Genomic DNA, 14,336 nt, shown 5'->3' with positions numbered 1-14,336 from the left:
AAAAAAAAAATTAGGTTCAGCATACAAAAACCGAAAGTGACACACACTGAACACATCCAGTAGTGTGTATTTAACCCTAAAAAGACGAAAAAGCAAAAACATCAATGCAAACAAGCCAAGATAAAAACTGGAGAAAAGACATAAATCTGAAACATATATAAATATGGTACCCGCCCCGAGTTGCGTGTGCGGCGACTGTTTTGATTTAGAGTATCTCAGCTCCCCTTTTGTGGCCCCCTTTCGACGACTGGCGGCAGCATCAGTAACACGTGTTTTAATGTTCCTGGGTAGTTTCCTCATCTTTAATTTTGTTTCGTCATTTTTTTTCTTCTGCTCGGTGTGTTTTATGACGGGAACTGTAAGCCCTTTGGAGACGTTTTATTCCCCATTACTGGAATTGGTACCAGGGCAAGCGCATTCGGTTGCACTCTCCCCGTCCCGTCTAAATAATATGTGACAAACAGCGGCGCGAAAATCGCGCTTTGCACTTTACACATGTGTAGATCGTCGTAGATCTGCTACTATTCTGCGCACACAAAGTGGTAATCTGTGTTGATCTGTATCTAAGGTCGATACATGCACGGAAAATCAATCTCTATAAAGGTGGCGCTTGTCAATGGGCAGCTGAGTGGCTTCAACACCTGATAGCGATCGGAATGTGTTGTTGCAATACGGGGTGTTTATTATCAATCACTTCTACTAGTCGTCTACCGCAAATAGTGGAACGTCGTGTTGGCTACCAACGCTTTACCAAGTTAGATTAATGGCTCCGAACGTGGCAAATGGAACTACATGGACGCAGCATTTTTCAATCGAGTGCGATGAAAAGTTCATGACTAGACTGGGGTTTCTTGTGTCAACGGAATGTCTGTAATGTTTGTATTACAAAATTCACTGGAATTACTTAGTGATTGCATCGGAACGGTAGCATCGCAGAATGTCAAGCCTTTATTAGACGTGTAACACGCTGAACGTGATTTATGATACTTTTCACTGAAGCAGCGGTGAATTCCAAACAAATTTGTTCATTGACTGACGCAATCTCAATTTTACTCTCGTTCACGATTTCTAGGCTTTACTTGGCTTACCAATGTAGATTATATTTAGATGAGTGAATATGCAATGAATATGTAATTTTCACGATGGAAAAATGGTGAGAAAATTATCAATTAGTGTTTATACTCGACATAAAACCGTTTCGAATGAATACCTGGGAGTAGTGGAAGGTGTTCCAATAATAGTGGAAACCAAATTTTTCTTCAAAAAAATGTTTCTATGCGCGAATGAGGGGAGTTTTTATTTATTTTGACGTCCATATAAAGTGAAACGAAAACTTGATTTCTATATCAATAAAATCAATAAAATCACAAATTTGTCAGTGGTTCTGAACACAACACTGCACGCGATTTTATCCGTGTGAGTAATTTTCGTGTACGATAAAAAAATCTAGCTCATCTGTAGTATATGTCAAATCACGTTCAACTCAAACATCGATACATGCATACGTGATACATGAGAGAGAGAAACGAATTCATTTTGAGGGAAGTCACTTCAAAATGCAATGAAGTCCATTTGACGGGGAAAAACGAAATGAGATAGTCGAGTCGTAGAGGGAGATAGCGACTAAACGTCAGATTGACTATTGAGTCAAGTTCACGGAGAAATTGCTGGATGAAGCCAAAACTCATTTCCAATTGAATACGAAGAGGAATTTCTCCGTAGTCCCCAGACTATCCTCAGTTGAATATGATTATACCGAGCCCTGGTTCTAACATAATAATTTTTTTTTCTACTGCGAACGAAATTGGTATTTGCATACCAATCGAGTCGGCATGTCTCTAAGAATTTTAAAATAATTTGTTTAATGAGCTATACATTATGATTCCAAAAACCTTATAAAGATGGATGAATAAATGACTCTTCAATTCAGGTGATTTTGCATACACGTCCATTAGTGCAGTCCCTTGCTCTATTCAACGAATGCATATTCCATTGCACAGAATGCTTCCACTGCACGGCGCGAGCAATCGGCACAGCACCAAATGGTCGCTATCTAGAGTTTAACGAAATTCAAATTCATAAATCCAGGGTTGTCAATGTTCTAGTTTAAACTGTTGTTCCTTTTTTTTTATCAATCAAAAAACATCCAAATATAATCAAGTTGCTTCAGTGTGTTTCAGTTTTACCCATTTTATGTAAAATAAATTGAGGGGCTTAGAATGCAAGGGGTGTAAGTGACTTGATCGATTTCTCTTCGTCAACTTTTTCTTTGGTTGTTATTAATGCAAAAACGTTCCAAATTGAGTTTGCTATAGAATCCGTAGACGAGGCTCTGACCTATCTTCCACATTATCAAACACAACTGGGAATAAGTTTGCAACTAAGTTATAACCAAAAGAGAGAGTCGATGTAGAGAAATCGATCAAATCACTTACACCCCTTTCATTCTAAGCCCCTCAATTATCAATGTATAAATATTAATGTATATTTCGTGTCACTGCACCAAATTTGTTTTTTGAAATTTATCGTTCAACCAATAAGTGCACAGAACTCTCTCTCTCTCTCTCTCTCTCTTTCTCTCTCACACTTTCTCTCTCCCTCTTTCTCTCTCTCTCTTCCTCTCTCTCTCTCTCTCTCTCTCTCTCTTTCTTTCTCTCTTTCTCTCTTTCTCTCTCGTGACAACGTGATGAGTGAGTACAATCGAAAAAAAATGAAGGGATGTTAATATTGAAAATCTTTCCCTTTTTTCACTCGAAACATTGAAATAGGCTGCTATTTTGAAAGATGTATTCCTGCGTCGAAAGTTTCAATTTATATTTTTTCTGTGCTACTTAAACCAAGGCGCCAATAATGTTCTATGGAAGGTGGATTTTATAATCCTTTCAAACATGTGAATCCATAAAAATTTACTATAAAACTACTGTAAATCATGAAAAAAACAATTTTGTTCATATGTTTTGAAACATTCGAATACCTGATTTGACACAGGCGCTGAATTAGAGCATTCAAAAAAGTGGGCAAACCATGATCATATTTTCCACTGGACAAACCAAAATCGTTTACCTTATTGGATCGATAGCCTACGCTTATGTTCGTGTCGTTGTTGAAATCCCTAGCAAAACGCTTTGTATATATGCAAGGCGTGCAAGGCGATAAAAGTAACAGTTAACCACATGGGTCAAGACCATGCTTGTGGTAACAGCCGCTCATATTCCGGAATACGATTGGTTTGAAACTCGATTAAATTAAATTAAATAGTTCTATGCAAATGTGGCAACCTTGCCTCGTCGCAAAACTAACGTCAAAATAATTCATCCGTATTCTTTCTATCAAATTGACAGACCCGAAAGCAGTTTTAAAATGTTGAAATTCAAATGATAATTATCACTCCATGTCGTTTGAATATTTAGAAGACATAGTCCTAACCCTAACTTTACATTTTCTTGTAATTTTTCTTGCATCGGCACCAAAATTTTATCCATTGTATAAAATCAACATCAGCAATTTTGTTTAAGATTTTTCCCTATTTGCAGAGAACGTGTTACTTTTTTTTATATAGAATACATATGCGCTTAACTTTAGAAATTTATATGGCAGACCAACATTTACTGGGTCAGCTAGTATATAAATATTATTGAGAAAATTAAAGTGTGATAGAAGCGCATTTCTACGGCAAACCGTCAATTGTTGCTGTGTGAGGAATGGATGAACTAAGTCGTTTACTTTTGGATGCAATCTCAGAATATGTACAAAACATGCTCAATGCAGAGCTTACGCGGGCGCACAGGAGCGAATTGTTTCCATCATTCCGGCTACTTGTCGATACCATCTCGATGAGCAATATCGGTTCACACTCGCTCATTCACACATTTCTTCATCATTTTGGAGGCGTACATTACTCAATCAGTGCTGCATCGATAAAAACAAGTTGTAATCAGAAGGCGTTATGTTCTGTGATTGTGATTGTTCATTGAGTGAGGAAGAGTACCCTTTTAAGTCGCGTCAGTGTTTCATGGACGGGTTTTCCTGTGTATGACCAATCGTTTTTGTGAAGGAAAATAACTTCGCGTTTGTTACTTGCTGTTGCTGGTCTTTTTCCGCGACGGTTCGTTGTTGCGTTGTTCTCAAACAACAAAAATTATAGGAGGTTGTGTTCAAGACACGACCGCATTGTTGACGTAGAACTACGCTGTAGTTTAATTCAAATCGCTTGTTTATAACTGCGGATATTATTTTATAATGCTACGAAAATTTTGAAATAACCATTCTACCAGTTTGGACGCCCTGAAATGTTTTTTTTTTATTGTAGAATGATTTGACGATAATTGTTTGATGATTCATTCTTGTGCTCGCAGAACAATACATGCTCGAGATAAGCGTAGTTGTCATCCTTAGTGGAGAAAGTCAAACAATGTTAACTGCTTGGAAAAAGGCTAAATATTTGCCTTAGCAGAGATTCATTACTAATACCCTATCGTGAATAATTCCCTCCCACTATCTCCCCTCCTTTGCAATGATTATCTCTCTTGATGTCTAATTCAAATAGAGAGGTCGGAGATATCACTGTTTTACAGTGGAATTGTCGTAGTCTTATCCCTAAATTGGATACATTCAAATTTTTAATTCATAACTTCAATTGTGATGTTTTTGCTCTGTCCGAAACTTGGCTTTCTTCGCGAGATGATCTCTCTTTCCACGATTTTAATATTATACGCTTGGACCGTGATGACAGATACGGAGGGGTGCTATTGGGGATCAATAAGTGCCACTCATTTTTTCGAATTGACCTTCCACCTATTGGAGGGATTGAAGCTGTTGCTTGTCATGCAAACATCAGAGGAAAAGACCTCTGTATTGTCAGCTTGTATTGGCCTCCGAGAGCTGCGGTTAGCCGCAAGCAACTTGTTGACATGTGCTCACTCCTTCCTGAGCCACGATTGATCTTGGGAGACTTCAATTCTCACGGAACTGCCTGGGGGGAACAGTACGACGACAATCGTTCACTGTTGATATATGATCTTTGTAACAGCTTCAATATGACACTTTTGAACACTGGGGAAACAACACGTGTACCTAAACCTCCTGCTAACCCAAGTGCTCTTGACCTCTCGCTTTGCTCGAATTCACTATCGTTAGATTGCAAGTGGAATGTAATCCAGGACCCCAACGGTAGTGATCACTTGCCAATCAAAATTTCCATCACCATTGGGTCGAATTTTTCTGAATCTATAAACATGGCATATGACCTCACAAGACACATTGACTGGAAAAAATATGCGGACGCGATTGCTCTAGCCATCAATTCCAGAGATGGTTTACCTCCATTGGAGGAGTATAACTTCCTTTCTCGTTTGATCTATGACAGCGCGGTTCGCGCTCAAACGAAACCCATCCCAGGCTCCACTATTCGTCGAAGGCCTCCCAATCCATGGTGGGATAGCCAATGTTCCAAGCTTTATCAGGATAAATCGAACGCATTCAAAGCTTTTCGGAAACGTGGAACCCCTGAAAATTTTCAGACGTATTTGGACCTTGAAAATCAATTTAAAAACTTGATCAAAGGGAAAAAACGTGCTTATTGGCGAAATTTCGTGGGAGGTTTGTCACGAGAAACGTCAATGAAAAAATTATGGAAAGTGGCTCGAAACATGAGAAATCGCTCTTCATCCAATGAAAGCGAGGAATATTCACATCGATGGATTTTGAATTTTGCACGGAAGGTTTGTCCTGATTCCGCTCCTGTGCAAAAAATTGTTCGAGATATACCACAAGATAGGTGCGATCTTGATTCCGAGTTTTCGATGGTAGAATTCTCTCTTGCTCTGCTTTCATGTAACAATTCTGCTCCGGGATCGGATAGAATTAAGTTCAACTTGCTGAAAAACCTCCCTGATGTGGCGAAACATCGCTTGTTGAATTTATTCAATCGGTTTCTGGAGAATAATATTGTTCCAGATGATTGGAGACAAGTACGAGTTATAGCTATTCAAAAACCCGGAAAACCCGCGTCCGACTTCAATTCGTACCGCCCAATAGCAATGCTGTCTTGTATACGGAAATTGTTGGAGAAAATGATCTTGTTTCGCCTTGATCGATGGGTTGAAACGAATGGCCTACTCTCAGATACACAATATGGGTTCCGCAGGGGCAAGGGGACGAATGATTGTCTTGCGTTGCTTTCTTCAGAAATTCAAATGGCTTACGCCGGAAAAAAACAAATGGCTTCAGTATTCTTGGACATAAAGGGGGCCTTTGATTCTGTTTCAATAGAGGTTTTGACAGACAAATTACACTCTCGGGGTCTGCCGCCTCTATTGAATAATATGTTATATAACTTGCTTTGTGAGAAGCATTTGAACTTTTCTCACGGAGATTCGGCAGTAAGTCGGGTCTCTTACATGGGCCTCCCCCAGGGCTCATGTTTAAGCCCCCTTTTGTACAACTTCTATGTAAGCGACATCGACAATTGCCTTACACAAAATTGCAGCCTAAGACAACTTGCAGATGATGGAGTGGTCTCTGTCGTAGGATCAACAGAATCTGACCTACAAGAACCCTTACAAGATACTTTGAACAATTTTTCAACCTGGGCCATTGGGCTAGGGATCGAATTCTCCACGGAGAAAACAGAGATGGTGGTTTTTTCTAGGAAGCATAGACCAGCAAAACCAAAGCTTCAACTTTTGGGTAAACCGATCACTCATGCTATGTCATTCAAGTATCTTGGGGTCTGGTTCGACTCCAAATGTACTTGGGGGGCCCATATTAGGTATCTGAGTAAAAAATGCCAACAAAGAATAAATTTTCTCCGTACAATTACCGGCACCTGGTGGGGAGCCCATCCCGAAGATCTTATAATGTTGTATAGAACAACTATTCTCTCAGTGATGGAGTATGGCAGTTTCTGTTTTCAATCAGCTGCCAAAACACACTTAATTAAACTCGAGCGAATTCAGTATCTTTGTCTCCGTATTGCGTTGGGATGTATGCCCTCAACGCATACCATGAGTCTCGAGGTTTTGATCGCTTCAATTTATTATCTCTTCGGTTCTTCATCCGGTGTAAGGTCATGAACCTATTGGTAATCGGAAATTTTGAGCGGCTGATCGAGCTAAATTTTCACTCCGGATTCATGAGTTCATATCATGAATTCATCTCCATGCAGGTTGATTCTTCTTCGTATATTCCCAACCGTGTTTGTTTCCCTGACTACATCAATTCCTCTGTGCATTTTGATCTGTCCATGAAGCAAGATATCCATGGATATTCAGATTACCAACGATCGAGGATCGCTCCAACGATCTTCGATGAAAAATATAGGGGTATCAATTGTGATAATATGTACTTTACTGATGGGTCCACTATAAATGAGTCCACAGGATTTGGAGTGTTCAACGAATTTTTTAGCACCTCACACAGTCTTCAGAATCCTTGCTCAGTGTATATTGCTGAATTGGCAGCAATTCATTGGGCGCTGGACAGCGTCGCCTCACGACCTGTTGAACACTATTACATTGTAACGGATAGTCTTAGCTCTGTCGAAGCTATCCGTTCAGTGAGGCCGGAAAAGCACTCGCCGTACTTCCTTGAGAGAATACGAAAAATTTTGAGTGCTTTATCCAGACGCTGTTATGTCATTACCTTTGTGTGGGTCCCTTCTCATTGCTCAATTCCGGGTAATGAGAGGGCTGACTCATTAGCAAAGGTAGGTGCGATTGAAGTCGATATTTATCAGCGTCAAATCGCCTTCAATGAATTTTACTCTTTAGTCCGTAAAAATACCATCGCTAACTGGCAACGCAAATGGAACGAAGATGAATTGGGCCGGTGGCTTCACTCGATTATCCCTAAGGTTAGCCTCAAACCATGGTTCAAAAGTCTGGACTTGAGTCGGGACTTTATTCGCACCTTCTCCCGACTCATGTCCAATCACTGTTCGTTAGACGCGCTACTCTTTCGTTTCAATCTGGCCGGCAGCAATATCTGCGTTTGTGGCCGAGGTTACCACGACATCGAACACGTTGTTTGGTCGTGTGAGGTGTATCTTGTTGCCAGATCGAATTTAGAGAACTCCCTTCGGGCTAGAGGAAGGCAGCCCAATGTGCCGGTGAGAGATGTGTTGGCTCGGTTAGACCTTGATTACATGTCCCAAATATATGTTTTCCTTAAATCTATCGATGTTCGTGTGTGATTATCCTTATATCCTTATACCCTCCATTTCTTCCTTTGTGAGTAATTGGTCCGCTTGCTATAAACAGAAGAATGAAATGTAAATTCACAACTGATGTACGAATAGATTTAAGAATTGAGTGTGTGTGATTATCAACATTGTAATAATTTCCTTATACCCCATCCTTTTCCTGAGAAAATGTCACCCTTTTAATCTCGAGTCCACCACGAGTAATCGGTTTCCCACATTACTAACCATAGATTTAAGAAAATTGTTCATATATATAGTTTTAAAATTATATTTAAGATTTCGGCTCCTTTAAACTTATGTAACTGAGCCTGTAAAAATAAACGAATTTATAAAAAAAAATAAAAAAAAATCTCCCCTCCTTGTTTATATTTATCATTACAAATGGGGTTTCAGCGTAGCGAAGATGCACTATTTTTACGTACGGGTTATGAAGCAGATTAGCTTAGCTGTCATCCTTTGTGGAGAGAGTTTTCCTACCGTCATGCGAAATAAAATCGCAGGCAAAATTCCAGAACATTTATTTTCTTGGTGAGCTGACGATAGCCTAGCTTGATGATTGAACTATCGTGTAGCTATCGTGAACAATTATGCAGCTCAAAACATTAATGCAATGGCGTCAGTTTGATGCAATGATTGCAATGACAGAGAAATCAGCGAGTGAATAATTTGGTCGCGTCCACAGCTCAGTCCGAAACGAAGACATGTGATGGCGCGAAACAAGGAAGAACAAGCGATGTTCGTTGTTTCGAATCTAGAACGATACTGAAAATTTGCCTCTCCTTCATTTCCTTGATGAATTGAAGAGACTTTAAACTTCTTCAGTTCATTCATCTCTAGCCTTCAAAAAGGCCATTGGAAAACTCTACTCTTTTCTCATATTACTCCTCCACCCCCATTGCCTTGAGAAAACCATTCGATCCCTCGCCGTCCAGTTCGCCCAGCAATGGTGTTGTCCAGTCGGTGTTCTCACGAAGAATGAAATTTGCTGATCCTCTGTTCATACTTTAGGCAAATATTCTCCTTGAGGAGGCGATCTGGCGTAGTGGTAACATCCATGCCTCTCACGCTAAAGGTCACGAGTTCAACTCTCACTCCCGACATTCTTCCAAAAATGGAAGTAAAAGTGACGAACCAGCCAAATGAGTTGAAAGTCACTATAATAGAGATAAAAAAAAATATTCTCCTTCGTTCTTTTTTTTCCTTTGTTCATGGAGATTTTAGAGAATTTCCGATTCGTTTGGTATGTAAATCGCCAAAATCCGTTCGCGGCAAAAATAGTTATTAACGTTTACTTTATTTCATAAAAACGTGATCTGTCTTCTGATTTGGCACCCTTAATGAAAGACGTAGTTCTACGTCAAAAAAGTTGCACGTCCAAATATAGTACGTTATCGAAAAATGTCGAAGCTATGGAAAAAACAGATGCGTTTGTAATGGCAATTACCATTAAAAACCAATTTCCCTCATATACCTAGTTTGCTATTTCTCGAAACACTTTGAACGACCTCAGATCTTGAATTTCTGGTTCTGTTCCGAGTTATTCGAGGATCAAAACTAAATTCGCATGCTACTCAACAAACATTCTATGTAACGGGAACATATGTGATCCATGTCAGTCAACAAACAAGTTAGCATGCATTTTCGGTATATCTTCTGTTCTTGATCGTGTTCTCATCTAACTCTACAGTATTCTCCGATGCCATCTAAAACACGATGGTTCGCTTGCTCGAACCATCGAATTTATTCAGTTTTAACCACCTATGTGGTGGCGGAACAAATTGAAATTAATTACATGCATTTATCCAATTTCAGACTCTTGTGGGGACTCTTGCGAAGGTTTACTGCAAAACTGGAGCCGGCCAAATGTGCGCGAATCAGAACAAACAGTAGTGCCAATTTCTGCAGGTCTGACAGCAGAGCCAGCGCAAAACAAGGAAAAAATGCATCACATACGAACGGTTGTGAGAATTCTACAAACGTTGGCTGTGCTTCGGTGTCTACCGTGCTCGACGGTGAGTAATTTTAGAAATCCTCTTTCGAAATTCACGATTAACTGATTTATCGCAGCAACAGCAACTCAAGCATCGTTTTGAGAATCCATGATAACGGCGGGAAGATAAGCGAGTTGCTTCAGATTTAGAGAGCATCCAGAAATAGATAATACCAAACTTGTTGGCATTTTTTCTTTCCAACGCTAATCTCTAGGGATGGCCTAGTTTAGAAACCAAACTGATAATTACTGTGGAAAGTATTTTTCGGCCACTTGATTTGCTGTCTGTATTATCCGCTGTTCAACGCCCTCGTATCAAGTCGGGATCAAGCTTTATGAACGATGAAATAAAATGATGGTACAACTTAATTTATTACACGACAATAAACCGTAGCGGGCTGGCGAGCACCTTTTGATTCGACCACAGCTCCGCCACGATTTACAAAGCGAAAACGACACCTAGCTTTCCATCCTCATCACTTTGACGTGATCGTGCCACTAAGGGCGGGATGGAGTTGGCTGGTTTAATATGCGGCTGTTGTAAAATCCCGTCCAATGCATTCCACCTCTCGTGGATTAAACCCTTGACCTGCCCCAATGACTCTCGTACGGCTCGATGGCTTTATATGACCTCTTCCTCCTTGTTAGGAACTTGATGCCTTCGGATGATGATGATGATGTGTTGCAAATTGCAGCAACCCAATAAAGGAGCTGAACACGAAGAAGTGTACAGAGAAGTGACAGACACATGATAATACTAACGGCGACAGCCCATGAATGAGAATGGAAGATGAATGAAGTTGAAATTATGAAGTGACTCTTGCTATGAAGGATGATCCTACAAGACTGATGAATCCTGCGAGAGTGCTTTTCTATGATACAAACAATGATAGCTCATTTAAAAAAAGATCGATCAAAAGCTTAGGGAAGTGATAGTATTTTGCGAAAAAAGGGTATTTACCCGATATAATAGTTTTGTACTATGACATGTTGTTTCAGCTTTACGTGAACCCTCAACTGAAGACTCTTTTACCTTGACGACAATCCGAATATCCTGTTGTTTTATCATACCTAATAACAGTAGCAGTTCCGAAAGATTTTATCCTGTAAAATATCAATGAGCTCAATCGGAAGAGTCTTCAAATTTAACAAGCAATCTTCGTAAATGTGAGTTTTTGTTCTTTTTGCTTCTGTCGATTCATTACTGCTTCAACACTTGGACTAGAATCCACAGATTTTCTTCCTTGTTGGATGAAAACATGACCAGGGATTTTTCTGCCTCAGAAAATCCAAATAAAGACTTGTAGCACTTTACTTCCTTGAAGGGTGGAGCAACCAAAATCTGGTCAACCTAAATTTGACACATTAATTTTAAGATTGCATTTAAAATACCCTAATTTGGCAGGTGTGCGTGTAGAATTCCACTATTTTGGTTTTGACGTTTGCTATTCAGTTCTCAGAATGGAGTTCAAGCAAAAGGGGTAACGCTTGAAAGTTCAGCTTGCGCAATGCTAAACTCCAAGCTTCCGTGAAATGTTTTTAAATCGAATACGAATTTCCCATGTGAGAAAAAAACTCAAAACGCTCTCAGTTTTTGGTTCACATCATTACAAAAAAGTGCATTTAAACATGTATGTGCCACAAAAATATTCCCAGCATGTTCATTCACTAAATATAGACAATTTTCAACGTTTTTTTGAAAACTCGAATGCCTGCATATAGTTGAGTATTCTGCATATATCGGTTGAAGCACTTGAGGCGAACTATTTGTTAGCGACAACTGATATTTCGGTCACCAGACTAAGACAGAAAAAAAATACGAGCGAAGACTGACAACGTTCGACATTCATCAGCACGGAAAAAAAACTGAAAACGGCCAGACAACTACTACAAATCAAAAACTGCATCTCCGTATTTGTAACACGAGCTTTATGCTTTTCGACTCTCCGAACAGAAGATACACGTGCCGAGGGATGGATGCAATTTGATCCGAGGAAAAAAACCTTATGTCCCACGTAATTTGTTTCGAAGTGTTCCATTTCTGGAGGTGGGTTTCTCTCGATCTGTTGAATGTCAACTTCTCACGTTTCTAGCTCTCCCCTGCTGGAGGAAAGATGTACGTTATGATAAAAATGTGGCAAATTTGAGTAGAAGCTATTCAAATGGAGATCGGATAGGTGACGTTTCGAAAAATCCACCGCCCAGCAACTCTTCATAGTTAGAAGTTGATGAACTTTTAATTATTATGCGACTGCTCGACTCCATTCGCGGCTCACGCGGATGATCGCATCGATCTTTTTTTTCTCCCACTCTCGCCCTCGTCTATTCTGTCTTCTGCATGGATACACTAGCATTTGCATTCGGAAAAAAAACGTTTTGTGCATAGGCTCGACCTGTCTGTCGACGCTGATGAAGCGACGCGACGCGGTTTGATGCGCATAAATTGAGCAAATCAGTTCCAGCTTTTCACGCTACATTGCGCCTGGATGAAAGAGATGCATTCTTGTGGCGGCTCTAGAGGGAGGTTTGTTAGAGAATAATAAGGCAGAAAATTTCTGCCAGCCTTCTGGTTCACGCGAATCGGTACGGATGATGCAAAAGTCATTGACATAGGCACATTTGTTCGCGATGGATCGCGGAGCGGACTGCGATATGGTTGAAAGACCTCCAATGACATGGCGCATTAAAATTGGCATGAGTAAATGAGCATCAGTGGCCACCCTGGTTGATTCCGCTCGTATTTATTGTACCATTATAGAAATTAAAAATTCGATAAGTATCAAAGTTATCAGCACAGTCAGGTTTCAAATTCTAAACAGTGGGACTATTTTTTTCTTATTCTTTCTCCGGAGTTTCCCCTTTCGTCAGATCCGAATGTTTTCCAAAGGGCCAATTGGTTCCATCTAGTCTTCATGCATGGTTTTCCCCGGAAGCTGACCGGATTTATAGCGCGTTTTCTTTAGTGATTAATTCACGTGAAGAAATATCATAAGGTCTATAGAAATCGCAGCAACCGTTTACAATAGCGCGAGATTAATACACTCAGTTTCTTAACTTAACTAATCAAATCTGTTGAGCTTCTGGAGAATCAAATGGGATCGGTCGAAATGATAATATAATAAACAATGACTGTCTTCGTTTATTAAACTAGCTTTCTTACCATCATTGCATTGGTCAGGCGCGAAACATTCAGAAAAAAACCATATTCCATATGCAATAATTAAGTGGCCAGATGTTACTCTTATTTTATGGACCATCTTTTAAAAATCATAATTCAAAAACGATAAAAATCACATCTCTGATTTTTGTATATGTTATGCAAATAGCGCCTTCTATCGCAAAGTCATGTAAACTATTAAAAACAAATAAAATCAATAATAACGAAAACAAAATCAAAGTTTTTTGCAAGTATAATATTTTTTTTTTAAAAAGACAAGCTAATTGGTTTTGTGCCTCGAGTCTTTTAGTCTTAATGGCTGCGCATCCGCTTATCGAGCGAACGATCATAGTTTCTTCATTAATTGATTGGCCTGTTTTAAGGTTAGAGGCGAATGAACTTTGGTTTTGACGTAGGATTACTTCTTTCGGGAACATATTGGGGTACAAATTGAAAAACGGAGCATCAGCCGCATCGCTAAAATTGTCCTATTTCGAACGCTTATTGCTCAGTCATTTCATGATGGATTGATAAGAATTTTGCGTCAAACGATTTCGGCATTCCATGACAATTTTTACAATGGAGAAAATTATATGTTTTATAGAACTAACTATCAAAGAATTGAAAAATGTGAAGCATTATCTATTCAAAATCATATGCAACAAATGACTTAACTTAATCCTACGTCATATACGGTCGTGTCTCGGACTCAACGTTTCTGTAATTTTTTGTACTATGGACGCTTTAAACTTAAACTGGAAAAAATTTTTAATAACTGACAATAAATAGGGGCGAATGAACTGCAAAGTTTAAAGCCTTTCAAAACAAACAAGCAAGCAAGCACTCACAATCAGGGTTATCATATCTACAGAATAATCGGTATTTATACAGATTTTTCAGACTTTTTAAAACCAAGAAACAGTAGTTATAAATTACAGATCTTTGGAATTATCGTTCTAATATTATTAATAACAGGATGTCAATGATTT

General features: G+C 39.3%; 1 protein-coding gene across 2 annotated transcripts in view; it reads left to right on the top strand.

Moving 5' to 3' along the window:
* Window positions 1-14,336, top strand: part of LOC129769866 (uncharacterized) — a 142,250-nt gene that overhangs the window by 59,404 nt on the left and 68,510 nt on the right. For both annotated transcript variants that reach the window (XM_055772371.1, XM_055772370.1), the window contains one exon: window positions 10,013-10,212. In XM_055772371.1, coding sequence (XP_055628346.1) covers window positions 10,141-10,212 — 72 coding nt within the window. In that variant the 5' untranslated portion in view covers window positions 10,013-10,140. The remainder of the gene's footprint in view (window positions 1-10,012; window positions 10,213-14,336) is intronic.

The sequence above is a fragment of the Toxorhynchites rutilus genome, chromosome 2 (assembly GCF_029784135.1).
Source record: "Toxorhynchites rutilus septentrionalis strain SRP chromosome 2, ASM2978413v1, whole genome shotgun sequence".
Classification (NCBI taxonomy): domain Eukaryota; kingdom Metazoa; phylum Arthropoda; class Insecta; order Diptera; family Culicidae; genus Toxorhynchites; species Toxorhynchites rutilus.
This window is presented reverse-complemented; position numbering and strand designations above follow the sequence as displayed.